This window comes from Gnatocerus cornutus, chromosome 6 (genome assembly GCF_029298725.1).
Source record: "Gnatocerus cornutus isolate USDA-ARS CGAHR chromosome 6, icGnaCorn1.1, whole genome shotgun sequence".
Classification (NCBI taxonomy): domain Eukaryota; kingdom Metazoa; phylum Arthropoda; class Insecta; order Coleoptera; family Tenebrionidae; genus Gnatocerus; species Gnatocerus cornutus.
Genome location: NC_142238.1, coordinates 5,775,256 through 5,802,908, shown reverse-complemented (window position 1 = coordinate 5,802,908; position 27,653 = coordinate 5,775,256). Strand labels below are relative to the sequence as shown.

Sequence of the window (27,653 nt, the reverse complement as noted above, 5' to 3'; positions counted from 1 at the left end):
TAGGATTTCTTGTTATTCTTAGTTAAATTTGTTTTTTTTTTTACTTTTTTTCTGTTTCTAAATTAGTCCATAAACTTTTCATAAAAACGGCACGTGTCTAAAAATCGCGTTGACAGAATTTGTTGTTGTCCATAATTTACGGAATAATGATAAATTAGTTTAAACGCACAAAGGAAAGTGAATTCAACAGCTAAGTTTTTTGTGCATCACTTTTTGCGGACAAGGTCTGTGTCACGTTGTTGCATACGAAAATGTGCCTACAAGAAACACTTAAAACTTCCCAATTTTTTGGAAAATACTTGAGAATTTTGGAAAACCAAAGTTTGTAGAGATCTATCACCAGTTTAGTTTAATGTACTCATTTGTGTCACACCCTGTATATAAATTGTTCCAAAGCCCCACAATTTTTAGGAATGATAACTTTGCAATTACCGGTTTAAAATTAATGGAGTTTACAATTTACCGAAAATTGTATGGTTTGAAGAGTTAATCCGGCATTTTTGAGGCACCGGGAATAATTATCTTACATTATAAATGAAAATAATAAAAGTTAAATTTTACTAATTATAGTTTTACTTATACACAGAGAAATTATTGTTCTAATGCTACCGACGACCTATAATTACAGGCTTACATTAATTAATTATAACAGGTAATATTTTATCTAAAACTAAAACTGAAACTCACTCAGTCACTCATCAGAGTAATAATGAGTAACCAGAACTTAGACGGTAGCGATTTTGTAAATTTAAATGTCAAGTGCATCCATTATTTGGCGTATTTCGTCTTACACCAGCAACAATCGCGAATTAAAAAAATATTTTACCAACTTCGTTCGTTTGTGATACTCGGATTTGCCTACATCCAAGTTTCAAGCGAAGTTATCAACATGATCTTTGCTTTTGGTAACATTGAAGAGATGACTACAGGTTCGTTGATATTGTTGACCAATCTCGTGCATTTGGTAAAATTATACAAGTTTCTATTCGAAGATGCAAAAATAAGGATGTTAATAAAAAACATGAACAAAAAAGAGTTCATTCCTCAGAACAATGCGCAGTGTGCAATACTAAAAATTGGAATCAGAAGATCAAAGATTATTACCACCACTTTCTTATCTATGTGTTGTGCAACTTGTGTGGTGTTTGTAATTTTTCCCTTTTTGGATAGAGCTGAAGGTGAAGCCGTTAAACTCCCTTTAAGTGGCTGGTATCCATTTGACACAAGAGCATCGCCAATGTTTGAGATAATTTATACGTATCAGATACTAGCAACGTGCATAAATGGAATGAGAAATATTAGCATCGACACTTTTATCTCCGGATGCATTATGGTTATTTGGGGGCAGCTTTCAGTGCTTAATGCTTCTTTGCAATCTTTAAAAAACACCGAGGATAGTCACACCGTCATGAAAAAGGAGCTGTTAAACAACATAATTCATTACAAAGAAATAATCAAGTAAAAATTAAAAAAATAATTCTTATGATTTCTTAAAATATCAATTTTAGATTTGCAGATGACGTAACAGCACTTTTTTCCGCCTGTCTGATCTGTCAATTTGCAGTTAGTGTGATAATAATCTGCATGACAATGTTTCAAATGAGTCTAGTTTCTCCTCTAAGTTTACAGTTTGTCTCAATGGCTCTATACCAATCGTGCATTCTTATGGAAATATTTCTTTGGTGTTATTACGGAAATGAAGTCATTTTACAGGTAAAAATTGTTATTTATACGACTAAAACTGCAACAAATCTCTTATAGAGTACGAAACTGACAACATCAGCTTTTATGTGCGAATGGATTGATTGCTCAAAGAAGTTTAAGAAAGATTTACTATTTTTTATGACACGATCTCAATTTTCGTTAAAATTGTATGCTGGTGGATATTTTACTTTGTCTTTAGAAACATTTACAGCTGTGAGTATTTTTAGAATCTGTCGAATAAAAATGTTAACATATTATTTTTGTTGTAGATTCTCAAATCGTCGTGGTCTTACTTCGCTTTGCTAAACACAGTTCATAACAAAGAAATTTATTAAATTGAGCGGTTATAATATAGTAAAATTGGAAATAATAATTTACAAGTGTAGAAGAAATTAGAGAAAACATTTCACCCTTAAAATTAAGTGCAAATGTTCTGACACACTTAATCAAATTACATATTACTTAAATAAAACATTATATTTTATGCAAACTGTAAAATTATTTATTCACAAGCATCGTCATTTTTTAATTTATTAAGTTTTTTGCCCGGCGCATCCACCATTTTTATCAACATAAATTTAAAAATTCACTTTAAAATTGATAGAGATTAAGATATGGGATTTCTATTTCTGTAATATTTTACGACTTATCGACTATCTTATTACGATAAATTTTCTATCATTTTGTTTTTATAATGGCCACGTGTGCAATTTCTCGTGAAAATAATACTTCCTCATAAATTATTTTATTGAATTAATTTTGAAACCACTATAATTTCCTCAAGTAGTTCCACAATAGTCCGGAAGTCATGAATAACGAAATACATAAATGTAAGCAATTACTACAATGAAAATTTGCATTCAAAACATTTTTAAAATGCGCATGCTTAAGAATACGATGGTTATTGGTCGTCGTCATTTCAAAAGTGTATAAATTCTTCTTTATTTCAAGAGAAAATTTCTGTTGGTTGTAATAAGTGACGTTTGTACTTAAAATTCAGAAGGTATGTGATTTTACTTAAAAGTTTCATTTATTTTCGCACAATCATTTTTAGAGAGAAGAGAACTGAAATGGCGGAGCAAATCGATTTACGAGATTTCGTAAAATTAAACATAAAAATTCTTCAATTCCTCGGCTACTTTTTTCCACAATTTGAGTCCAATTCCTCCCAAAAAGTTTCTTACTACATTTACGTAACAATTTTTGTGGGAATCGCTTTTGCTCTAAACATCTTCACTCAAATACTCTACATGATCTTTTCATTAGACGACATTGAAAAAATGACCGAAGCATCATTTTTACCTTTAACAAACATTGTACAAGCGATTAAAATGTACTGCTTCATGAGCAACGGTCCAAAAATCTGGAAACTCGTAAATAGTATGAACACAGAAATATTTAAACCAAAAAACAGAACGCAAAACGACATTGTCTTAGCTAAAATTAAAATGTCTAAAATAAACACGTTTTTAATTTTATTTGGATGCACTCTTACTTGCATATCGTGGGCAATTTCGCCTTTGTTGGATAAAAGAGAAGGAGAAGCGATGCGATTACCATTGAGCGGATGGTATCCTTTTTTGTCTACCGATAAATCACCGACTTTTGAGATCGTTTTTGCTTATCAAATGCTGTCAACTTGGATTTGTGGTTTGGGGGATTTAACAATGGATACTTTTATTTCTGGTACGATTATGTTTATTTCTGCTCAACTCAGTATTCTAAACAATGCCCTGGAAACAATGCGACGGAATCTTAATACAACTCCTGAAAATCAACTAATAAGTAACCACAATTTGGTCAGGAATGTTGAACACTATAAATGTATAATAAAGTAAGAATTTAAATATCGTATGTTCGCACAAAATAAAATATTGTTTCAGGTTTACTAAAGAAACAACGACACTTTTTTCAGCAGGAATTACAGGACAGTTTGTTGTGGTCGCCATAGTGGTGTGTATTTCAATGTTTCAAATGAGTCTAGTCTCGGTTTTAAGTTTTCGATTTTGTGCGATGTTGTTGTACCAAGTTTGTGTTCTTATGGAAATCTATCTGGCATGTTTTTATGGAAACGAAGTAATTTTCGAGGTATGTAATTTATTGTGAATTATTTACATTGATTATTGTTGATGCTTCAGAGTGACCGACTCACCCAGTCGGCATGTTTGAGTGAATGGAGTGATGCTTCACATGAGTTTAAGCAAAATTTGATAATTTTTCTGTCCCGGACACAGTTTCCTCTTAAACTATCTACTTCTAAATATTTTACTTTATCTCTTGACACGTTTAAATCGGTGAGTTTTAATCTCCTAAATAGTGAAGTTGTTTCATATTTTGGTGAACACTTTGTGATTAATTTTAATTTAAGGCTTTTGAAATTATATCGAAATAAAATTGTTTTAGATTGCAAAGTCATCATGGTCATATTTTGCTGTTTTGAACAGAGTACATGAAGATGAAATGAATTAACACGTTATTGCAAATTGATAGAAGAAAAATGAGGTTTAAGACTTAAATTTAGTTTTAACCAACAATAGGTTATTATGTATGTATATTTAGGATATTTATTATATGATAGAAGTATTATCTTATGGTCCAATCTTTAAATAAAATGCCATAACACTTAAATATAATCCGAAATTGTATTCAAAATTCTTTTAATTGGAACTAAAGCATCAAAAAGAGCAACAGAAATAACAACGTTGACGTTGACACTGTTGTCATGAAAATGTGGCATGACATTTATTTATGCTTCTTTTTATGCCTCATGGATACTCTCAAATGCCAGATTTGCGATTGGAGTTTATCTTACAATTAGTTGGAATAACGATTTTGCACTGTATAAAATTACTTCGATTTTGGCTCGATTTCCTTTGGAGACTCTGGATCTGAAATGACATTTGGTGTTATTGGGGACAGCAATTACAAAAAGAAAAACGCTTACCATCGTTAAGCAGCTTGTCTCTTCAAGAACGGCTCTCTTGACTACTGGTTATCTGCCATTTCTGCTCTGGAAAGAACTTGTTTTATGAAGACGGACCGGCCCAAAGGCCGACCCTGGTGTAGTGGGCGCAAGCGCTCCACAAGTGACCAAGGAGACTCTGCAGAACTCAGCTATCTGAAATAAAATAACACAACACAAAACAAATTAACGAAATTTAAAAAAGATGAATTGGGTGCTAGCACTCGACATTTCCAAACCTAATAGAGAAACGATTAGAAACTCAAACCTGTGGTCGACATCTTCTGCGTTGACAGCTCGATCTGGTGGATAGTGACGTTGCGGGCACGGGAATCCTGCAGAATTCTAAAATCTGAAACATATTGTGTTGCATTTTGGTGTTATCCCGTATTAGTATCCCAAAATGTTAATTTCCCAATAGTTAGAAATGGTTAAAACCCCAATAGTTACCAAATATAATTTTCTTGTCCCGATTTATTATTTGCGCACTTATTCTAAAACTTTTTTCATAACTTACTTTGTAAACTTAGTTGCTAACTTAATTGCTAACTTAATTAACTATACTAGACACAGGAGAGCTCTGAAATAAAAACATACAAAAGACACTAATAAAAAGTAGAAAGAAGAATTCTCGCATCTTGGAGATCTTCCTAAAAGTCGGCATCTTGTCATCCACTGGCGCGCTGGCCGGAGTTTCCTCGCATCTTGAAGGACCTTCAGAGAAGTTGACGTCCTGTCCTCTACTTCGATGATGACTGCTGCAATCTGTAACACTCAGAACATTAAAAACTTCTAGACAATCCCTGAAAAGGAAAGTAGTAACGAAAAGGGACTTGCTTGCTGGCCGGGGCGTTGAATCCTCGCATCTTAAAGATCCTCCTTGAAGTTGACGTCCTGTCCTCCACTTCGATGATGACTGCTGGAATCTGTAACTGCAGAAAACATTAAAAACTTCTATGCAAGCCCTGAAAAGGAAAGTTATAATGAAATGGGGGACTTGCGTGCTGGCCGGGGCGTTGTCTTCTCCCATCCATGAAGATCTTCCTCGAAGTCGACCAGGAGAACTCTGAGACCTAAAACATATTACATTCCATGTTTGTGTTAGTCCCGTATTAATACCCCAAGATGTTTGTTTCCCGAGAGTTAAATATGTCACTTAGATTTAGTGACGCATCTTCGTTAATTTACTTAACTTATTTCATAACTTACGTTACTTGCTAACTTAATTGCTAACTTAACTACTAACTATACTAGGTACAGGAGAGCTCTGAAGTAAAAATATACAAAGTTTTTATTGAAGATCTTCTTATCCTTTCGAGAATGAATATCTGAAACAAACAGAAATTAATCGAAAAGACACACTGGATGAATCGCTTCTATGCTTTATGACTAAGAAAAGTGTGCAACATTTGTTCTCATCAACCCATCTGAAGATTTCCGTGGAGAGAGCCAACAGGAATGAGTCCTGAAGCTTCTCATGTTTTTTTACAGTGGACAAGTCGCTAGCAAACCTGTCCACAAACCCTCCTCCTTTTATCCGGGCTTGGGACCGGCAGCAGCGTCCTTAGTGCCGACTTAATGCACTCCAGGACGCTGCAGGCGGAGTTAAAAATCTGTGTGTAAGTATTTGTTTTGTGCGTAATCGTAATAGTGAAAGGAAGAAATGTACTCACCAGGAGTCTCCACTTCCTAGCTGTAGACGATGCGAGGCTGGATTTCCTTTGGACTCCGAATCTGAAATTACATTTCGTGTTATTGGGGACAGCAATTACAAAAAGAAAAACCTGTTACCTTCGCTGAGTATCTTGTGTCTTCAAGAACGGCTCGTTTGACAACTGGTCTTCTGTTATTTCTGCTCTGGAAAAAACTTATTTTAGTGAGACGGGTCGGCCTTTGGGCGTGTAGTGGGCGCAAGCGCTCCACAAGTGACCAAGGGGACTCTGTAGAACTCAGCTATCTGAAACAGAAACAACACAACACAACACAAAACAAAACAAATCAACAAATCCATTGGGTGCTAACACTCAAATTTCCAAACCTAAAATAGAAACGGTTAAAAACTCAAACCTGTCGTCAACATCTTCAGCGTTAGCAGCTCAACCTGGTGGATTGTGACGTTGTGGGCACTGGAATCTCCTGCAGAATTCTAAAATCTGAAACGTATTATGTTACATATTAGTGTTAGTCCCGTATTAGTATCCCGAAATGTTAGTTTCCCAATAGTTAGTTATGGTTAAAACCCCAATGTTACCAAATAATTGTTTTCATATTCCGATTTATTATTTGCACACTTAATACCCTGCAACTATTCAATTTCAAAAGCACGAAATTAAAAAGAAATAAACCCGACATTTCCTGTAAATTACTGTATCTATCCACTAGAGAAGTTAAGTTAAAGCTATATCAACTAAGCTGCGCATTGAATTAAACTTACGCACGTCTTACTTTAAACAAGAAGTAGAATTTTAAAACTTATGAATGAAAAGTTTCGCGAAATATTTCTGCCCTGCGTGGTTCTCAAATAAACTCATTTAGCACCTACCTTTTAATTCAAATTCTAAAACGGCACAATTTCACTTCACATGCATAAACACATCCGACTCCGCCAAGTCGCAGCGCTCAACTAATTAAACAAAGGAATAAAGTCATTACGAAACCTCGGTAAAAACTGCCCTTCGCGTTTATTCGTCGGTGAATTAAGACCGCCACATTGTTGTCATTATTTTTGCGCGAAAATTCAAATAAATGTGCGAAATCCTAGTTCTCGAAGAAATTTCGACTAATGTGAGACGACGAATCGAAATTCGACTGTAACTTACATGATAGACAGCTGTATTGTTGATTACCTGCTTTACATGCAATTTTTGTGAAAGTAAATATTTGGCCGACTTTAAACGAAAAGATTTTTTATTATTCTATATCTTAATCTATTTATACTATGCGTCATTTAGCAAACGCAATTTTCTGTGTTTTTTTTGTCTTTACAAGCTTAAATGCAACCAGTAATACAATACGGTACAGTAAGTTATCTAAAATATTATCTGTCAAGTTTTCCGACTATTTTGGTAGTTTATTTCAACTTAAGAGCAAAACATTGCACTTGAGAATTGCGGGTTGCCTAAAAATTTAAATCCACTATTTCCAATATGGCGGGTGAGTAGGAGCCAAAGATGTTTTAAAATAACAGATTCGGGCATATAGTGTAAATAGAACATACGTTCAGTTCCAACATGTACAACGTACTTTTATAAAACTTCTCTTTCTTTCACATTGAAATTTTCATCGATGTTCAGTCTTTCCTTTTCTATAAGGTCCAGCCAATAACGTTGGAGCACGTCAGTCGTTGCTTATTTCTGTTTGACGCCAGAAATGTGACAGGACAGCGTCTTTCCGTTGCATTTAAAGGTTACGTTAATTTGTTCTGTGGTTCATTTGCAAACCGGCTAACATAATATTTGATTGTTTTGTATTGTGTTGTGTTTTATTTAAAAACTATCTTAGTGTGTGTAGTGTGTAACGCTAAAGCGAGCAATTTCACGCTAAATTTTCATTAATCTCTTATTTTAAAGGTTTCTCTTTCTTTAAATTTGAATCACGCGCCAACTCTCTTGACCAATCAATTCTCAGATACTATAGAAAAGAATAGACTTATTTAGTTGTCAGTTTTCAATGTGTTAGAAAGGGACAAACCAATGATGCTTTTCTGAGATTGTTCGATAATCTTGGCCCAGAGTTAAGACCCTATCCCCGAATCTGTTATACTAAACATCTTTGGTAGGAACATCATGGCGGGTACTTTGCACCATCTAGGTTATTTAGATAAAGTCAATGCCCTTTAGGCTCTAACCTAGGTTTGTCAACACCACTTCTCCCATTGGTCAATCAGAACTCCCGCGTAAACCCTGCTTTTTTATTGGCTCGCTGTCCTACCTCAAGGTGAAAGTGATAACCTTAAAATCAGAGAACTCCTCCTTTCCCTCCTCAGCAAAACCACATAATCATCGTTGTCCAGCGAGGTCGTGTGTCGTGATAAGTCGCGTCATTGTTGTCGATTTTCTGAAATTTTATATTTAACATTACACGAAGATGTCAGAGCCTCAGTGTAAAAGAAGCAAGATGACCAGCTCTTTGGATCAACTTAAAGCGCTCACCACGGTGGTGGCTGATACTGGTGATTTTGAAGGTAATTTTTTTGAAATTCGGTCATTTGTTGAAGTCGTGAATATCATGCTATCACTAGTATCACTATTATTTTGGTTTTATCGGTGGTAATTATCTTGCGGAATTGTTTGTGGACTTGAAGGTGACCTTATCGACGATGGGTCGACCGGCTTGTTGAAATTATGGGATTAGTAATTAACTTATGTAATTGTTATCGAATAGATGCAGTTTTTACATTGTTTTTACATTACAGATTCTAATCTTTCATAATGGGTTAAGTTTTTTTCATTAATAGTTCATATTTTTAAACATTTCTTTTAAAAAGATAATAGATATGAGGATGTGTCGGTATTTTATAGATTAGGGAAATACAGCTAATCTAATTCATCTTTATATTTGAATAGGAATGGGCAATCGATGCGAAATTTAAAAAATATTTTGGCGCCAGTTTGTAATTTAAGCAAGCACGAAAACACTTCTATCTTGTAATTAAAAAAATTATTCATATTCTTTTACGCTAAATAAAAACGTGATAACTGGAACTAAAAGTTTTTGGATTCACCACACAATTTTGGCGGTTTTTCCAATTTTCAAAGAGGGAATCAATCGTATCTAAAATATAGAAAATTTTTCAAGTCGAAGTGTTTATTAAATACGAGTCAGTGTTTAAATTTCTGAACTCACTTTTCTAGCGATTTATTTACATTTTTTAGACTTGTTAGTTCGTTAAGTAAACACTTAACATCATTCAGCACCGTTGGCGTAGGTTTAGTTTTCCGGAAAAGGTTTAAATACATATCTGCAGATCAGATAATTAAATATTGCTGCATCGCAATATGCAAGCGTATGTAATTATTTCCGCGATGCAAGGTCAAGGTAATAAAATAGGTACTTATTGAAAATGCAGTATAAATGAAAAGAAATTCGATTTTACAGTGTTTTCCAATTTAAACGAACCTATTTTAAACTAAATAAAACCACTTTCTCTTATTTCAAGCCAGTTTATTAAACTTAAGTGCATTAGAACATCATGACTGAACTTACTTTTCCTGAGTGACATACTTAAAGAATATTGGCATTATAGCTACATTTGTATTGTTTTAGCCATGCGAATCTACAAACCAACAGACGCCACCACCAACCCCTCTCTGATCCTTGCTGCTTCTAATTTGGCCCAATATAAACCTATCGTCCAAAAAGCCGTAAACTATGGAAACAAAGTGGGACAAACCCTTGAAGAAAAACTTGAACATGCCATGGACCTCCTTTGTGTTTTATTCGGCGTAGAAATCTTAAAAATTGTGCCAGGACGCGTATCAACAGAAGTAGATGCTCGGTAAGGTTCCTTCGCCAAAAAGCAAGTTTTTATATTATCGACTTTAGTCTATCTTTCGACAAAGAAGCCAGTATTGCAAAAGCACAGAAACTGATCCAGTTATACGCCGATCAAGGTATCGCCAAAGAGCGCATTCTTATCAAACTCGCATCGACGTGGGAAGGCATCCAAGCCGCTAAGGAACTTGAACAGAAACATGGTATCCACTGCAATCTTACACTTCTGTTCAACTTTGCCCAAGCTGTCGCATGTGCAGAAGCTGGAGTTACTTTAATCTCCCCATTCGTTGGTCGAATTCTCGATTGGTATGTCGCAAACACCGATAAGAAATCGTACTCTGGTGATGAAGATCCCGGAGTTGTGTCTGTTACAAAAATTTACAACTATTACAAGAAATATGGGTACAAAACGGTGGTCATGGGGGCTTCGTTCAGGAATGTCGGTATGTTTCTACCCTCTTCGTTAAACTGTAGATCAAAGTTTTATTGTAGAGGAAATTAAGGCCCTCGCTGGTTGTGATCTGCTCACCATTAGTCCCAAGCTTTTGGGAGATCTAGAAGGAGCCAATGATCCCGTTCCTAGGAAACTTTCCCCAGAAAATGCGGCAAAATTGTCGTTGGAAAAGTTGGAATTGACAGAGGCTACCTTTAGGTGGTTGTTGAACCAGGATAAGATGGCCACTGATAAATTGTCTGATGGAATCAGAAACTTCGCAGCAGACAGCGTCAAGCTGGAGAACACAATTAAAGCTTTGTTGAAATCCTCGCCTAAGAAGTAATGTTTTTTCGTTAACATTCCGGTGCTATATTGTAACATTATAATAAAAGTTGCCACAATTTGTTTGTGATATTGTGTTTTTATTATTTTGGCAATTTGTTTTTGAAAAATTTTCAAACTTGAAATGTTTCCCGCTGGTAACCTCAAATTCGCCGGTTGCCATCTCTGACGTTTGTCTAAGAAGGGTAAATGTCAAAATCGCAGTGATATGTGTTTATTTTAGGCTTACACAGCTAAAATGTGTTTTAGATTAAGCAAAAAGACTATTTTCTGAAGGTAAAATAAAGTTAAATAATTCGTGTTTTTTTTCATATATTTTTTCAGATTGTACAGGGCCAATCTCAACTATTTCTTCCAAACTCTTCCAGCATTCCTGGAAATGGCAATGAAAACACACAAAGAGAGTGTTATCGTTGAGAATTTTATTGTGCATTACATGCTAAGTTTTAAACACTTATGTCTTGTCACCGTTTCTTGCCCCTTATTAGCATTAATAGTTTGTTTTATAACTGCTTATATTTTTCAAGCAGATGACATTCATGAGACACACTGTCGGGTAAAAACCGTTTTCTGCATATTCTATATTAAAACAGTTTTATTTTAGGTATACAATATAATACCATCAATCAGTGCAATAACAGGTATAAGCCCCCAGAGGTATCTGTGGAGAATTAGTGTAGCTTTTCACATTGGACCAAGATTTATCATAGCAGCTGTACACAGATCTTATCATCTTAACCTAATTAACACATCTTCCAAAGACAAGGTTTGTTGGACCAATTTTTAGTTTTTAGTTTCATGTTCTTGCAGGAGAAAGCTACAAGGTGGCTACACGTTGCTTTCTGGTTAAACGTGGTAGAAATTGGTTCATTATGTGGAGTAACTTACATCTCAAACAGGGAAAATTATCGTTTGTATCTCTTAAGTTGATATTGTGTCATTTATTTACCATTTTAGCAATTCATGAAAAACTCTTCATTACTTTTATGATTAGTAGTCTGATGCATATGTTGGCGTGCATCAAAGGAGTAAGATGGGTTGCAGAAACTAACAATAATATGGAAAATGTTCAAAGAGGCTTACTAATAAAAAAGAGCCTTTTAGTTGTTTCACTGATTAGCACAGTGGGACTGGTTGGATTTTTCCTGAAACACAGACTTCTTTGCCATGACATGGGTAAACTTCCCGGACATGTTGTTCAATTTTGCTAATTATACTTTTAGCTTTCAGTTGGTTTGCTCTTTGTGAATACATCATAGCTCTCGCCAACATGGCTTTCCACGTAACAGTGATTTTAGACTTCCCAACGGAACATTTAGTGGTAGCTAGAGGGTTAAATCATCTCCAAAAACTTCCTTTAAATGATAAGTTTGAATGAGGATCTTCAACGTTAACTTAAGCTAGTCAATTATGCTCTCAATAGTTTTAGATTAGGAATCAAAAGTTACATTCCTTAATATTTTTGTGATTGATATTATTTTGAGGTCTGACGGAATCTTACGAAGTTCTCCACCTTTTATAGGATTTTTATGGCATTTTACTTTAATGGTGCCTAAATTTCGTTCATGGTTTTTTTTTTATCTTATACTCAATAACTGCCTACAGCGATGAACAAGACGGTTTATTTATCAGAAAACAAGGTTTTATAAATATTGAACTTTATATTGTTACAAATCGGAATTTAATAGTTAAATCATAGAATAGAAGTACTAGATGATGTACCTGTTCAAGACAATTTAATTTACAAATCGATTGTCCGGAATAGGTATTTACATACAAATAATAGTAATAGATTTTTAGCAATATTTTATCTGGTATCATTTGTAACAAGTTTGCTCAGAAAATCTTACTGTTTTGTAGGTTTATAAAGCTTATGAAATTGTGAAATTTTGTAAAGTAACTAGATTAGTTGAACTGTTTAGAATAGTTCACCCACTTTCTACAAACTTCACGATTAATTCGAATTTATCATGTTATGTAAGAATTTGATGCGCTTGAGTTGTGAATTCTCATTTTTTTGCTTAGCTCTAAGTGAATTTGAACTAGTCATTGGACATAATGTATACATATCAGTTGTTTCAATAAATTAATTATGTAACTTCGGTTTGGTCTCTTTTTACAGATTCTCCGATTTTATGAAAAAAATACAAGCTACAATTTACTCATACTATCAAATAAAACTTATGCAACATGAAAATAAATGATAAAAATGGATAATAGTAGTTTTTTTATTATCAAAATAACAAATCTAATCTTCATGAGAAATGGTTCTGGTGCGTTTTGGCGCCGGCTCCTCTAAATCAGGCGATTCACTTCGACGTTTGGAATTTTCAATATTTTCGTCATCATCGTCGCTTTCGTCCTCGAGGATATTCATTATTTTCTTCTTTTTACTAATGATCTCGTCACCATCTGTTTCCCTTGCTTCCTCAGCAGTTTCCTCTCCAGGAGTATTAGGCTCATCTTCACTATCCACGAGTTCTCCACCACCTTTTTTGTTTGTATTCATGCTGTTTGCTTCATCATCGCTGTTCACTAATCTTTTAGAGTCATTGGTATTCGGCGGTCCAGTATATTCTTCACCGGCTTCATCATCTTTTCCCCTTCCTTCTTCAATTCCCTCTCCAAGAGTCTCATCTTCATCTTCACTGTCCAAGATTCGTCTAGCAATTTTTCTGTTTGTGCTGGTGTCTGCTTCGTCATCGCTGCTGTCTATGAATCTTCTCCTATTTGCAAATCCTTCATTTTTTGAGCTGTTGTCAATAGGATCTTCGTTTTCATCATCGGTAACAACATTGATTAGCCGTGTTTCTGGGGCTGATTCAGCGATGTCCAACGTGTTATCCGCCGCTTTTTGTAAAAGATCGATATATTTTCGGATGACGTCCCCAGTCAAATCTCCCGGTATCCTCCAATAGATTTCCTAGTGAAAAAAAGTTTATAGCAAACTGTAGATTTTATTCTTCAGCCACGACACATCGTGAGATGGCGCCTCACATTCCTCTTTCAACCACATCTCTATTGTACATTTTAAATACCTGCTCGTCGAAAGGTTCAGCAATTCCCAGAGCTCGCAAAGTTTCTTGAAAATCTGTATTTTCCATCGCATTGACTGCATAATCCATTATAGGGACTAATGGAATACCTTCACAGCCGTCATCATTTTCAAAATCTTCAATAGCGTCGGAAAAGCTCTCTTTTAACCACTCTAACGCTTCACTCATTCCTGTTGTAGAAACGTTTCCATGAATAGAAAGTATTAAACAATCCTGTAGTGAATAATCCAACATCGTATTTAAGCAAATTGTATTGACTGGAAAATGGTTGCAATTCGTGTTTATTCGTTCGTTAACATCTCTTCGTCGGTAAAGCTTTATGATTTTTTATTAACGCGATTGCTGTTGTGGGGGAAATATGGTAGTTGAGTTAAACAAACAGTGGAAAATGGAGATAATCAGAAATTAAAATTTCAGATGTTTGAATTAAAACGGGCGGGTTGATATTAGTTGATATTACGTATTCAGTTGTGTTCAGTGCTTTGATGATAAATAAAATTTACCTGAATCGACCAAATTAAGAAGAAGCCTGGCAATGCGACTATCCGACACGACTTCGTGCTTTTTCTTGGGTTTCGCAACAGTTCGTTGTTTAGTGCGCTTTTTCTTAGCAGGAACCGTCGAATTTTCAGCTTCATTAACATCATCATCATCTGATCCATTACTTTCGCTGTCAGAGTCGTGCGTTTGATTAGAGGCTGTAAAGAAAAGATTGTTAAAAAATATTTATATCCGGTTGTGCTCCCCATTAGCGGCTGATTGCCAATTTAATCATGTGTTGTATAAACAAAGCTTCTTGGTTTTTTGCGCCCGCTTGTGGCTTTTTTCGGCTATTGTCTTCGGGAAATAGTAAATGTCAATATTAAAATGAATAATGAAATTCAATTTGGTGGCGGCGCATGCAAACAAAAGCCCGCACCGGCAGTGTTTATCTGAGCCGTCTGTGATTATTCCTCATTGTGCGAATACAGCCCCAATGTGTGCAGTGAAACGTGCATAACTCCTGTCGCCCCAGTACCCGGATTTGCCGCTTGCTAGCTCTGTGGCGATACTTTTCTTTTAATAAGCAAACAGAATGAAGTATGAGTATGATAATTTCGCGTTTAAAATACCATTTAGACCCTGGGTATTAAAAACAGCTTGCGACTGGCAATTCATTTGTAAACTCGCTTCAGACTCGAGGACTGCGCGGATTATGCAATTCCAAACTTTCCCCGAAAGAAAAATGTAAAACAGAAAGAGTTTTCGACTTTAAACAAGAATCAATACTAATGTAAAGGACGTTTTGTATTTCGGCATTTTGTCAAGCGGCGCACAAATCAATCGACATCAAAACGATCAAATAAAAAACATTAAAATGTTTTATGGGAGAAATGGGGAAATGTAAGATCGCTATCTTAAAAGCATAAATAGCTGCGGGAGTTGCGAGAAAATGTAAAAACCCATTACGTTTGAAATAACTAAAAATGTTATGACAAACAGAAACACACAATGGTGGATGCGCTCATTGAAATTTGAACAGTTCAAGTAAAACATTAAATACATTATTCAATATTTATAATAAAATGAAAATGTGTAAACTGTAAAACGCTCGAAGCAGTCCTATTTAAATATTTGGGTTCTGTACAAGCTTTTTTGTTTACCAACCTCCATACAAATACACCCGTGTAAAAAATACGCTTGAACTTTTCATGCAAATGTGGCCCTCTAACAAACAAGAACGTCCAACAATTCTGATCTTTAATTCACTTCCCTATTTTTAATTTGCCACATTTGGAAACTACTCTCTCAATTCCAACTTCCACGTTTGTGTCCAAATAAATCGTCTTTTCGCCGGACTTTTCCGGTAAAAACTTCGCATAGTTGAAGATGAACTAATCTCAAAATTCCCTGGAAACAGCAGTAAGGAAAGTATTATTTCTACGGTTTCTTTGGCTGCATTCTAAAAAATTGACTTGGAGAATTTTATTGTTCTTTGTCGCTGTATCGATTTTCCAAACTTTCAAACTTCTATTTGTAACAATAAAAGAGAATTTCCAGCTAGGAAACAATCTGTTTGAAACTTTAGACAAAAATCGATCGCTGCAGACAAAAATGGGAATTAATTTTACGTGAATTTATGCAGATTTAATCTACTTTTTTTAAAGTGTCGAGTTCCCAGGTATAATCTTTTCATCAGAGTAATATTAGTCTCCACGCAACGTTAATTACTCGAGTTTTTCTTAAAACTCCTCAACTTTAATTAAGACGTTTCCAAGAGCTCTATGACCACGATTGTTCTGCGTAAGACTGCAAAACATGTCAATATCAGCCCAAGGGTTACAAAAACTTCCTTCGTCAAGACAGTAACAAAACTAATTAATAACTTCTTTGATATCGAAAAAACGCCGCTTAAAATCGTAATAACACGCGAAATCCAGCCGCTTAATTTTATTACTTGCCGACTGAGAAATTTACCAACACTTAATTTACTTTGACTTTGTTTCAAGAGATTTTCAAAGAGTGGAGAAGTTTAAACCGAATTTAGCAGTTTCATTTCGACATAAAGTAAAGTCTAGTCATTTGTTGCTGCTGCCACTAGAACTAACACTGCAAGTAATATACTTTTATTTGCCAGACTTTTAATGCGGAAAGAACACAAATGGAGGTTTTCTATTTTAATCAGGCAAACAAGTTGAGAAGTCTTGAAACGCTAGTTAATAATTTAAGGGTTCAGCGAACTTCAAAGAGGTAATTCTGAGACTTTCTTACTGTTTCTGGCTCATTATTTGATCCCAAACTATCGTGAAAGAAATGTTAATAGACCCGGCGCGTCCACCATTTGCGTTTGTATAAAACAAGGTAAAAAAATTGGAATGTTTAAATTACACAACTTTCTCCCCTCGGGATGCTCCGTATTCTTCGAGGCTTTAGTAAATTCAGCGCAAAAAATTCCAGCGGGCCTCTGCCCGTCAACCCTCCTCCGGGATTATGGTCCTAAATCCCAGCTCCTGGTCCAGATCTGCCTGTATATTTTATTCACATATCCAAATTGACCACAGCTTGATTTATTCAAGGAATTTTAATGGCTTTCAACAAAGATTACATTGATTGCGTCTCGGGCAGTTTCCGCGGGTGGCCCCCCCATTAATCTTTGGCACATGTTTACGATCATTTACATAGTCTCGTGCACCCTAATTCTTGAGTCGCGAACTTTTTGCAGGCAACAGACAGCGGCACAATGCACGCAGAGGGCAAAAGTGAAATTGCGGTCCCAACCGGCTACGGGGACAAAAGATAAATGATTTCAGTGAAAGGCAATCTTGGCTTGTCATTGAATTAATCAGACGCACTCTGGTTCTGACAATGCTGTGTACAGCTTCATTGCGGCCCCCCGTTGACTATTACATTCACTGGTCTGGGGGGAAAACACCCCCGAGAAAAATCGAGACGTCCCTCTTCGGCTTAAGTGGAAATAAATTACAGTGGGACGTCTCGGATGCGAGCTGTATCGCGCATTTCATGGAAACTTTTATGTTGGGTGTAATTTATACACATAAATTATTGACTAATGTTTAATTCGAATTAGATGGTTTTTCGCTGGCATCAACGAAACAATTCATTTTCTAGCCATTAAATGTGTTTAAACATCCCCGCATCTTCATCAAATTTAAACGAATGCACCATTACCACTGATTACCCCACAGAGACTCTCCGGTTCACCAACTCGCCAATTGAAATGAGCGACCGGAATCCGATAAGAGAATCCATCCATCATAGTTCAATGTTCTATTTATACTTTACTCTGCACATGTACGACGGTTTCTCATTAAATCTCGAGCGTACACATTAAGAAAAAATACATTAACCGAGAAAAATGAGAAAAACATGTCGACTAGGCCATTAAACCCGGATAACATCTAATAAAAATCTGAAAGTGAGCAAATAAATAATGCAACAAAAAACTGGATATTATCCTACAAAGGGTAAGCTCCCCTAGCTCGGACTCGAGAGGCCTATGTTTTGTACGCATCATTGCGGGGTTAGTGCACGAACCGAGCAAAAAACGTCACAGAAAGAAATAATTGTATTGGGGACTATGAGGGCTGATTTATATTAAATAGAGTTTTTTGTTATGAGAGAGCATATCGTTGTTGACAGTTGCCAGATTATAATTTTTAGGGGAGAAAAGGGTGGATTTAAATATTCATATTTTCCCTTGCATTGTCTAGAGTCTAGACGGTCTCGCATAAATTATTTAAATGGTAATAATTGAATGTTATAGAATTATTCAAAGTAAGTTATATTCAGAATAGTAAAGAACCAAATAAAATTACCAACTTCCCCACTTTTTTTTTCGTTAACAGTTTCAGACATTAACTAGAAGTTTTGATTGATGCAACTCTTAAAAACAACAGTGCCACTTCAGATCGAATGCTCCGTGTAAAAGGATGATCTCCTCGTTCATTTTTCACGAAAGACAGCACCATTTTTTGCACTCTTTTATTGGAACAAAACGACCTCCTCGAAAACAACTAAGACCTTAACAAGGCGCAAATTACATTATGACGATGTAAGAAGGAAGCGGCGTGAACTCGAGCCCGTGAAGCAATGCCCTAAGGGTGTATCATTAGTCACCGCCGCACACATTGTGATGAATGGTAGAGAAGAGAGGGCTGAAAGCCATAGTTGGCCGACGGCAGACACAATCAATTAAGAGAAGGTGTGCGTTTGCCCCAGGACCAACAATACAGGACCAAAACTGTCATTGTCGATCCTAACCAACGGACGCCACTTTCCAATTATGCGAGGATAATTGGTAGTGCGGTTGGAAGCCAGCTAGACGTTTTGTTTCCATCATTATTAATTTCCCCGCGCTGACCGGGTCCCACTTTAAATGTATCCTTTCATGCGTGAATTATAAATGGGGCAGCCGCGGCAAAGACTAAGCGCCAGGCGCGATGCGGTCGAAATTAATTTAAAATGAAATGCATACATACACGAGCTTTAATTAATTTCTAATTGAAAGAAAAATGATTACTTTCGTTCCCACAACAAAACTGATAACATGATTATATTCTCTTCAACCGTGAAAAATGTTGGCGGTTTAATCAGTATGGCCCTCTTCCCCAGAGCCAACAATCTTTTTAAATTTTCATGTAGCAAAGACTTTCTTCCCTGCCCCATGATGGCTTATTACTGTACCAACAAAGGTATGACTTGAATGCGCACAAACACACCTTAGGGCTTCTCAGCGTAGATGCGTAAGTGAATACAACCCCATGAGGCCTCCCCTCACTCAAATTAATTACCTGTCCGTATTTTCATGCCGGAAACCCAAACAGGTAGTTCCTGCAAGCTCAATAAAAATAATGGCAGAGGGATAACATAGCAACACAAAACCGAATAAAAATTATTCAAACCAACGGTTTGGTAGCCCACCTATTTAATTATCCTAAACTCACCCCTAGCAGATTTCGTCCGTTTTTTCCGCACTTCAGCCTTGTCCTGTATCAACCCCAGATCTAGCAGCTTTTCGACGACCCCACGTTTCGGCCGCGTCGCTTCTAATCTGGCCATTATGCAACCCACTGGGTCTATAAGTAGATTATTTCACGTACAACCCCTAATAAAACTATCCATCTTACCCGCTGCATCCCTAAACTGCTGGTACAATTCGCGTAATTGCGTCTCTTCTTCGAAGCTCCACTGTCGAGGGTTTTTAGCCCCAGATTTGCGCTGTCCTTTGTAGTCGACGAGAAGACACATTTCTTTGAGCTTTTTCAATACTCCACGTCGAGTTCGCGTGTTATCAATGAGATTATTAACGATCCAATCGACGATGTCTGTAAATGAGACGTCACTCAAAACTGGTATGAACAAAGAAAAGCTGATGGGTTTCGAATGCGAGTACGTACCCTCCTCCAATTGATTTTGTTGATGTTCCATGAATAATCGACGGAGTTCGTCTTCTTGCTCCTCGGTCCAAGCCCGCGTCGAAGCCCTTTAATTTTATGGCATTTTTTAAAGCGCCTTCATTAAAAAGATAATGCCGAAAAAGCATTTACAAACGAATACCGCATTACGAGAGGAATTTATTTTTCCCAGTTTCGTTACGCCTCATGAATATTTTTGATAATAAAATAAGGATCATTCAAACTCATCGCGCGATTTGCATTTTATAAGACTCAAGCAGGAGACTAATCAATCGATGAAGAAATCTCAAACTATAAGGACAGCACACCGGTGGCCATAAAAGTGCGTCGTTAACACAGTTTATTGCTAATTATACGAATCTAGAAAATTTTATTGTTCAAACTTCTCCGGTGCAGTACCCAAACGACTTTAAAACTAGGACGACCAAGTTCTAAGTTTTTATTGTTATTCCTAACCAACTGTACAACAGACACAGATTTTTTTATCTTCTAATCTTCGCGCAAGAAATTGTCTGAATCTCAATTTACATCAAGCATTTCTGGACTGAGTTGACAAGAAATCGAAACAAATATCTGCAAAATCCAGGACCTGATAAATACTTGAACATCGATCGTCAAACAATTTCTCTTTTTTAGTGCATCCTCAAATAGAAAACGAGCAAATGTAATTTTTATTTAGTATGCACGAACGCTCTTGCAGTTTGTTTACTGAGGAATTTGTATGCAACTTTCGGTTAAAATTCCATATCGATAGGGTGATAAATAAAATAAAATCCTTTGTGCTGTTACAAATAGCTGCTGACATAAATAGAAAACCTAATTTTAGAAAAGTTACCCCGATTTTATTCATTGTTGTTGGTGTAAAATATATACTATTCTAGCATTTGAAAATGCATACGTTCTTCGCCAGGTTGAAGATTTTAAAAATACATTTGCAGTCCGTGCGATGTGACGCTTGAATAGTTAATCTTATCAGGTGATTCATTATGTATTTCCAGAGGCGTTTGCAATTCAAGTTATGCAAAATAGAAAAACAACAAAGAAAATCCATTTGAGTCCAACGAAAACAGCTCAATTTATATCTGTCGGTGGTAAATATGCGTAATATAATGAAAACTTACTGCGATTGACCGCCTTTGTAGCCATGCTCGATTTCAACAGCATCGCTCCTTTTCTTAAAGAACAGACTTTCCATATACACTTTCTTATTAACTTCAGTAACTTTAACAAATTGCCGAATAATGTACGTGGCGAATCGCACCAATTCCTACAATTCAACAGTTAATCGACATTTAAAATTCCAGCCCTGTTACCTACGCGATACTGAGGAAAATCTTTGTTGGCATAAATTTTCTGAAACGTCTTGAAAATTGATACTTGGAAAATCATTACATACATCTTACAATCGAACGCTATGCGGTGTAAAAGTTTAATGACACAGTTATTTGTGCTTATTGAATTGCTCTGGAAATCTCTTAACGCTAATCCACAAGCTCTTACAATTTTAGCATCGGCGAGTCTAAAACAGAAGCGACTATTTAAGAGTACGTTGCAATGGAGAGATGCTACCGTTTTGTGAAGTCTTCGAATTTAAAATCGATCTCTCCGATGTCGGAGTCCTCTTCCTCTGTAAAATATTGTTTGAAGATTAGTTAAACAATGGTGGATGCGCCGGGTCTAACGTTAAACCGCTTTCATGGTTTTATGGCATATCCGTCTCAGGTGTAAAACCGGTTTAATATCGACACGAGCTGGAGATATAGTCAGTTTACTCACCCTCATCGTTTTCATCGTAAATCGGTTGTTCCTCGACGGGCGGTGGCGATACATCATTTTCTGGAAATGAAAGAAAAACGTAAAAATAGATTTTTACAGTAAAGTGTTTACAACAGCCCGCTCGGTTTAATCTTGTTATCTGTCCGTAGTAAAGTCTCTTACGTAATTTAAACTAATTACAGCTTTTTGCTGACTGTTAGCAATTTAGCCCGACATTACAATGTCTCTCTGGTTATCCACTTAACCGCCCCAGCTCCTCTTAGTTTATGAATATTTCAAGATAATTCGAGATTAAAAAGCGCGGCTTCAAAAGATAAATCCTTGAATGCTAATGCGGTTTTCGGACCATTGCAATCTGATGGAGCTATATTTTATAAAAATAGCTTCATTTCAGTTCGCACCTAGTCATAAAAGGCTCCCGGGAGCTATTGTCATGCAACAGCAAGTTGATTAAATTTAACGTTAATGCGAAAGATAAGAAAAATACAGGCGCGGTAGAATTCTCTCTACATTCGTGGATTAATGAGATACAAATTTCCCTTGCAAAACAGACCGTATCGCATCAACTTCAATAATGCGCTTATAACGGGTCAATTAGTTTCTGTAATTATGCCCATTGTTACAGTCGGTCACCTGCGACCATGTGGCTCGACATCGGTCTAATTATTGCTCCATTCAGTTCAAACGTGAACGCAAATTTGGCAAATGATCGCTGTTTAATTTGCACCGCAATACGTGGCGAATTCACGAAACACCACGCCGGTTTCAGCCTAAATTGGAATTTCAAAATCGAATTATTATAATGCGGGGTTCAGATTCTGAAGATTTATCCACAAAAATTGCTGCGGATCGAACGAATTTTGAGGTTTAGTGGTTTAAAAAATCACAGTTGAGTTTACCACAAACTCCAAACTAATTTTTCTGTGCTAATAAACTGAAACTAGTATCCCAACTGGGAACGGTTTTCCCAGAGTGCAGTTGGTCTGTTAGGGACAAGCAGTGGCACATTTTCATCCTCTCCACACCAATATATTCCGTTTTTCGCAGCATTCGCCTGAAACGGTCACACATTTATCCGCAGCTGGAAGTGTGCCGCTTTCAATGTAATCCTTTTAAATTTAACATTAAATTACGAAGATAAATGCATTGTGCAAATTTTACGACGTGTGGTCAGAGAAGCTTTGGATTGCAAATTGCGCGGCTACATACACGCTAACCCCGCAATAAAACCCAAGAAAAAGACTACAAAAAAAGATTCGGAAAGTGTTGGGATCAGAGAGAGACGCGAGCTCTTTTTTCCGGCTGTAAAGTATGTTCTCGGTTTAACACCGCAGTCTTTTATGATGGCCCAATGGAATGACCACATTTTCTCGTGAAAAAGAATCACATGCTGCCTATATATGCATTTCTTTAATAGCTACGTTTCATTCGTTTATTGCATTTATTACGCAAACATGGCAGTATCATGAAATAAGAGCTTGTATGTAGAATCAACAAAATCTTCTCAATCTTGCGCTGAGACCTCTTTTTTCAAACTGAAAGCATTTTCATTTTACTGGAATTGGAATTTTATTACAGCAAAGCTGGTGCTGAGAGATTCAAGCCGAGACAATTATGTTATGCGCATTCATTAAATTAAAGCACGCCATGTTCTAAGATAATTCTGATATTTGCACTAAATTGAAGACAACTTCACGCAGAAGTCGGGAACTTAAGAGAGTTGCCACGGTATTTATTGTTCCTGAAATAGTTGGCTTGTTATTAAATTACCTAATTAACGGGAGGAGTTTAGTTTCCGCTTTCTATTTAAATCACAATTCGGAACTGTGAAATCCGCAAAGCGGAGGAAGCGGTGGCTATATAAAGTGCAACTTTGTCAACAGTAATTTTTGTAGTGAAAAGCAAAAATTAAATTAAAATTTATTAACTTAAAAGGAAGCCGCGAAATTTAAATACAAATTTTTGCAAAGGCATGCTGAAGCCCGTCCACTGGCCCCAACTATGCAAACACAAATTACCAGATTGTTTCCGACGTGAATCACTTGAAAATTCAATATTTGCCAACATCTCGCTGACAGTTTAGGTTTTAGGGGTAGCTCCCTTGTTTGCGTATCGATAAAACCACCTATTTAGTCCCTGATAAGCATCGCTAATCAAAATAAAAAGCGACCAGAATAAGTCGTGACCATTTCCAAAGTTCTAAACAGCTTTCCACCCAGTTTACACAAACTTTTATGTTTGTTCTGCAAGAAAGATTTCAGAAGTAAATCGAGTGGTGGTCATCACAGATAAGAATGCCTCAATAATCCGAGAGTTTACTATAACGCACCCGAAGGCTTTTTGTGAGTTTCCCCAAGTTGGAAACTGGATTTAACTGCTAAACAAAGACACTCTGCCTTGGTGCGTAATTGTTAAACTGCTTGCGTTAGCCGCTTCTGATATCTTAACCGATTTCGCGCTTCGCTGGATTTCTATACTCAAAATTGAAGCCTTTGCATGGAGATAATTACTTCATTAAGCCGCTGTTAGTGTAGTTGAACACCAATAAAATTTTTATTAAGCGCCCCTTTCGTACAGTGATGATGGGGTTGCTTAAGCGTTATTTAACGGACAAGTGACGACGATTTTTGATTTTTGATTTACTTGAGTGAGAACAGAAACTAGATCGTTGAACAAATGGTTTTTTAAGCAGAGCTCCCGTGTAATTTCTCACTGCGGGTTAGGAAGCGTTTTAAAACCCATTAATCTTGATGCAACAGCCCAGCAATACTCGAAATAGCAAATTTATTAGCCACCATTGTTTACTTTAAGCCGAGCACATTTGCATATCCTGGATTTTCATCTGCGAGCATTAATGAAAAACGAGCAAAGATCGAACCGTGATGAATAGTTTATTAGGGCAGTATTTTCCCCCATAAAGCCTCCCCACAATGAAAGCACAACTAATAAACGTTTTGTGAGTGTTTAGCCCTTTGGAATTTATGATATCATTAAAATACAAAGCGATCGACAAAAATATCGCCGGGGATAAATTCCCAAATGCATTCGGCTTCATTTCCGAGGGGACACTAATGTGCGTAGCTGGGGGTTGATACAGCGATAACGTCGTAATGACGGCAGGTCCTAATTACATACCTTCGTCGGAAGCCACGTATGATCTATGGCAATAATGACACCGTTAGAGAAGTCTTGTGCTATTATTATAGTCGAAATGGCCTAAAGACACGGCTCATGTTCGGGGTGGATTAGACTTTGTCATAAAAGGACATTATAGCATACATATGGCTTTCGTTACACCGACGAAGGGGAGCACACAATAAATGCTTTGACATGATGTTGGTGAAAATGAAAAATGAGACCAAGTTTTAAGTGGGAATATTGACAGCAACCATTCGTTAAAATTCATACTTCTGGGGCAATTTTGAGAAGAGCAAAATTGGGGCTGCAGTTCTTGATAAATGAGAAGAATAGTTTCAACATTTTCAATAATTACGCTTAAATTTTACAAACACTAAAGTTAGATTTACGATTTTTATGGAAACAGTTTTTCAGCAAAAACAAAATAAATGTGAATCAGATTCTGTTCCGACTCCGAGTGAGAAAGTTTTAATATATCAAAGCTGCCAGAAAAGTGCTGTTGTTGCACGTACAGCATGATCTCTAACATAAGTAGACGAATAGTTCAATTGGTAAAAAATAGCTAAAAATCAAGTCTATTTAAACTCGTTTCGAATGGAAATGGAGAAAATGCTTCTAATTTTAATTATTAATACGGTTTAAAAACTGTAGTTCGTTCATTAAGTGCCTATAATGGAGGCAATATAGACGATTATAAAAGTTGGAATGGAAATTCCAGAGGTGGACCGCCCACAAAACTCTATCAGTCTTATTATTGCAATAAAAGTTTTACAGTGCATTTTATGAGAAGGAATTTCTTGCAAATTCTTTGGAGGAAATTGTATCCTCCACCATCGACAAAATATGAGAAAATGTTTGATATTTAAATTTGGATGCAACTAGTCTAAAAATGGAATGCTTTAAACCGCTCCGATTAATTCCCCAAAAGGAAAAAAATATCCATAACATGTTAAGTGGCATCGCGGTAATGTTCATTCCTTTCTGTTTACCCCAAACTCCTCTTCCCTCCATAAATTGGTTCGTGCTGAATCGAAGAGCCGCCATTCGTTTTGGAGCTGTGTAAATTAATTTGAAGTTCGTCATAATGGAGACGCCGCGACATTCCCATTATTTTTCTTATTCCAATGGGGCAAAAAGCGTCAATGACTCGTCGCTCTGAAATTCCATAAATATAAGTTGGAAGCTTCATCTCGGATCGATAACACTTTGTCTTGAAAGTGTGTTCCAAAGAGTGACTCCGAAGGTGCAGCATGCGTAACTAGTGGCGGCACCCCCACAAAGCCCTTGTACGCTCAGTTAGGCGAGTAATCAAGCCATGGTACGTTGATTAGCGAGCTCGACGGGTGGTCGGTGGCGGCACAGCCAGCAACAGCCACCCGGAGGACGTAGATTACGAGATTAGGGAGGCGGGAGCGGCATTGTTCGTATTCATTACGCGTTATCAGCGATGCTGGGTTACACCGTCGAACTTGTAACCCTTTCATGCGGGCGGACCCCTCATATATCCTAGAATAAAGATGGATATCTTTATGCTCGTTAGACAATGCTCATAATGGATTGGGTGCAAATTATCCTCGAGGGCAGCTTGATTTACCTATCCCGTATCTGATAAAGGCGATGGAGTTGCGAATTTGCAGGCTCGATAAACCCTAAACCATTCACTTAGATTGGGCGCCCCAGCGGCCAGGAGTTTTTAATGGTGGATGCGCCGGGTCAAAACGTATTCTATGAACCACCAATACGAAAAAATCACAATAATAAAGACAAGTTTGAAACTTCCCTAGTTCTTTGAAACGGATATTGTCCACAACTCTCTAAAAATCACAAAACTGCGATAACAACCAACAAACTTAAACAAACATGTTTACCATTCTCACTACCATATTTTTCCTTAACAAACTTCTTCGCCTGTTGCCTTGTTGCGTATGTCGCAAATCAAAGCGGTCGTAAAAGGAATCATGGAAGCCAAGATATTAGTGCTGGTGGACACGATTGGGGAGATTTTAGCGAGCATTCCGAGCCATTAAATTAAGTATAATTACTGACATTTAAACTTCCCTCAGCCTATTCATACATGTAGCGGTTGGAGATCGTGTTACTGCGCCAGTTTTCGTTATTGCACAACTTCAATTACAAAATTAAAATTTGGTGCGCTGCAAGTGAAAAATTGTTGTTTGTAACCATTGCACTATGACTCAAATTGCAAAGCGATGGCGTAATTAAAAGTTAGAAAATAGGTGAGACTAATATTTACACTGCGCAAAGGTTAAAAGAAGCTCTCCTCGCGGGACTTGAGGGAACGTGAAAAAATGATAATTAAATTCGCTTAAAATCTGCTTCATTTCCATTCACTGAAAACTGCAATTTCTGGCTAAAAGAGAACATCGCGATTAGTCGAGGGGCTTTGATTGACGCAAATTGCGCCGGTTGTATCTTCACAATTTAAAAACAAATCTGTACGAGCTAAAATGGGTCATTATAGGCAATCGATTGATTCTGAAAATGGGAAAGCGTACAAAACGAATGACGCCGTTCAAACGGGCAATGCGTGCTATCGATCACAATCAACGAGATCGAATGCGTTCAAAAGCTTCATAAATTGCGGGGAGAGAACTTAAATTCGACAGGGCAAGATCACCAAATCCACACACGATGAACTATGCGACACATTACTCATCATTTAAATTCGACGTTGGGCCCAATTTAAATGATGATGTAGTGTGAACTAAGCTCGTGTTATTTTTTATTTCCAGGTGGTATGTATAGAGTTCCTGTGGGAGATGACAAATTGGCAGACATTTATTGGACGGGTGTATCAGCGGCACAAG

General features: G+C 36.7%; 6 protein-coding genes across 6 annotated transcripts in view; 5 read left to right on the top strand and 1 right to left on the bottom strand.

The window, feature by feature from the left end:
- Positions 1 to 251: 251 nt before the first annotated feature.
- On the top strand, positions 252 to 2,039 carry LOC148172413 (4-vinylanisole receptor-like). The gene is made up of 7 exons (XM_088039761.1): positions 252 to 325; positions 397 to 476; positions 571 to 652; positions 703 to 1,458; positions 1,509 to 1,713; positions 1,762 to 1,917; positions 1,974 to 2,039. Exons 1-7 carry the CDS (start codon positions 252 to 254, stop codon positions 2,037 to 2,039), a joined length of 1,419 nt encoding a protein of 472 aa, XP_087895887.1.
- Positions 2,040 to 2,774: 735 nt separating this feature from the next.
- On the top strand, positions 2,775 to 3,596 carry LOC148172412 (odorant receptor Or1-like). The gene is made up of 2 exons (XM_088039760.1): positions 2,775 to 3,503; positions 3,588 to 3,596. The coding sequence occupies exons 1-2, from the start codon at positions 2,775 to 2,777 to the stop codon at positions 3,594 to 3,596; spliced, it is 738 nt and encodes a 245-aa protein (XP_087895886.1).
- A 5-nt stretch (positions 3,597 to 3,601) lies between these two features.
- On the top strand, positions 3,602 to 4,173 carry LOC148172411 (odorant receptor 4-like). Its single transcript, XM_088039758.1, has 3 exons — positions 3,602 to 3,792; positions 3,843 to 3,998; positions 4,108 to 4,173. The coding sequence occupies exons 1-3, from the start codon at positions 3,670 to 3,672 to the stop codon at positions 4,171 to 4,173; spliced, it is 345 nt and encodes a 114-aa protein (XP_087895884.1). The 5' UTR covers positions 3,602 to 3,669.
- Positions 4,174 to 8,521: 4,348 nt separating this feature from the next.
- Taldo (transaldolase) lies at positions 8,522 to 11,010 on the top strand. The gene is made up of 4 exons (XM_088040108.1): positions 8,522 to 8,849; positions 9,932 to 10,163; positions 10,211 to 10,605; positions 10,655 to 11,010. Exons 1-4 carry the CDS (start codon positions 8,753 to 8,755, stop codon positions 10,939 to 10,941), a joined length of 1,011 nt encoding a protein of 336 aa, XP_087896234.1. The 5' UTR covers positions 8,522 to 8,752; the 3' UTR covers positions 10,942 to 11,010.
- Positions 11,011 to 11,084: 74 nt separating this feature from the next.
- LOC148172409 (post-GPI attachment to proteins factor 2-like) lies at positions 11,085 to 13,043 on the top strand. The gene is made up of 6 exons (XM_088040109.1): positions 11,085 to 11,216; positions 11,265 to 11,496; positions 11,545 to 11,706; positions 11,751 to 11,850; positions 11,898 to 12,116; positions 12,164 to 13,043. The coding sequence occupies exons 2-6, from the start codon at positions 11,320 to 11,322 to the stop codon at positions 12,316 to 12,318; spliced, it is 813 nt and encodes a 270-aa protein (XP_087896235.1). The 5' UTR covers positions 11,085 to 11,216; positions 11,265 to 11,319; the 3' UTR covers positions 12,319 to 13,043.
- A 116-nt stretch (positions 13,044 to 13,159) lies between these two features.
- timeout (circadian regulator timeout) overlaps positions 13,160 to 27,653 on the bottom strand; it is a 32,183-nt gene continuing 17,689 nt past the window's right edge. Inside the window, exons 10-19 of the mRNA XM_088040105.1 lie at positions 21,688 to 21,747; positions 21,481 to 21,538; positions 21,229 to 21,430; positions 21,033 to 21,178; positions 19,894 to 19,979; positions 19,624 to 19,821; positions 19,441 to 19,572; positions 14,500 to 14,694; positions 13,979 to 14,166; positions 13,160 to 13,863 (exon numbers count right to left, since the gene is read on the bottom strand). Coding sequence (XP_087896231.1) covers positions 13,189 to 13,863; positions 13,979 to 14,166; positions 14,500 to 14,694; positions 19,441 to 19,572; positions 19,624 to 19,821; positions 19,894 to 19,979; positions 21,033 to 21,178; positions 21,229 to 21,430; positions 21,481 to 21,538; positions 21,688 to 21,747 — 1,940 coding nt within the window. The 3' untranslated portion in view covers positions 13,160 to 13,188. The remainder of the gene's footprint in view (positions 13,864 to 13,978; positions 14,167 to 14,499; positions 14,695 to 19,440; positions 19,573 to 19,623; positions 19,822 to 19,893; positions 19,980 to 21,032; positions 21,179 to 21,228; positions 21,431 to 21,480; positions 21,539 to 21,687; positions 21,748 to 27,653) is intronic.

What these genes read in the sequence shown, in the direction of transcription:
- LOC148172409 (XM_088040109.1), top strand. Translation starts at nt 11,320, where the DNA reads ATGGCAATGAAAACACACAAAGAGAGTGTTATCGTTGAGAATTTTATT. An exon ending in TTCATGAGACACACTGTCGG is followed by an intron (nt 11,497 to 11,544) that starts GTAAAAACCGTT and finishes GTTTTATTTTAG; the next exon opens with GTATACAATATAATACCATC. An exon ending in ACTTCTTTGCCATGACATGG is followed by an intron (nt 12,117 to 12,163) that starts GTAAACTTCCCG and finishes TTATACTTTTAG; the next exon opens with CTTTCAGTTGGTTTGCTCTT.
- LOC148172413 (XM_088039761.1), top strand. Translation starts at nt 252, where the DNA reads ATGTGCCTACAAGAAACACTTAAAACTTCCCAATTTTTTGGAAAATAC. An exon ending in ATTTTGGAAAACCAAAGTTT is followed by an intron (nt 326 to 396) that starts GTAGAGATCTAT and finishes ATTGTTCCAAAG; the next exon opens with CCCCACAATTTTTAGGAATG. An exon ending in CATTACAAAGAAATAATCAA is followed by an intron (nt 1,459 to 1,508) that starts GTAAAAATTAAA and finishes TATCAATTTTAG; the next exon opens with ATTTGCAGATGACGTAACAG.
- LOC148172412 (XM_088039760.1), top strand. Translation starts at nt 2,775, where the DNA reads ATGGCGGAGCAAATCGATTTACGAGATTTCGTAAAATTAAACATAAAA.
- LOC148172411 (XM_088039758.1), top strand. Translation starts at nt 3,670, where the DNA reads ATGTTTCAAATGAGTCTAGTCTCGGTTTTAAGTTTTCGATTTTGTGCG. An exon ending in GAAACGAAGTAATTTTCGAG is followed by an intron (nt 3,793 to 3,842) that starts GTATGTAATTTA and finishes TTGATGCTTCAG; the next exon opens with AGTGACCGACTCACCCAGTC. An exon ending in CTCTTGACACGTTTAAATCG is followed by an intron (nt 3,999 to 4,107) that starts GTGAGTTTTAAT and finishes AAATTGTTTTAG; the next exon opens with ATTGCAAAGTCATCATGGTC.
- Taldo (XM_088040108.1), top strand. Translation starts at nt 8,753, where the DNA reads ATGTCAGAGCCTCAGTGTAAAAGAAGCAAGATGACCAGCTCTTTGGAT. An exon ending in TGATACTGGTGATTTTGAAG is followed by an intron (nt 8,850 to 9,931) that starts GTAATTTTTTTG and finishes GTATTGTTTTAG; the next exon opens with CCATGCGAATCTACAAACCA. An exon ending in GGCTTCGTTCAGGAATGTCG is followed by an intron (nt 10,606 to 10,654) that starts GTATGTTTCTAC and finishes GTTTTATTGTAG; the next exon opens with AGGAAATTAAGGCCCTCGCT.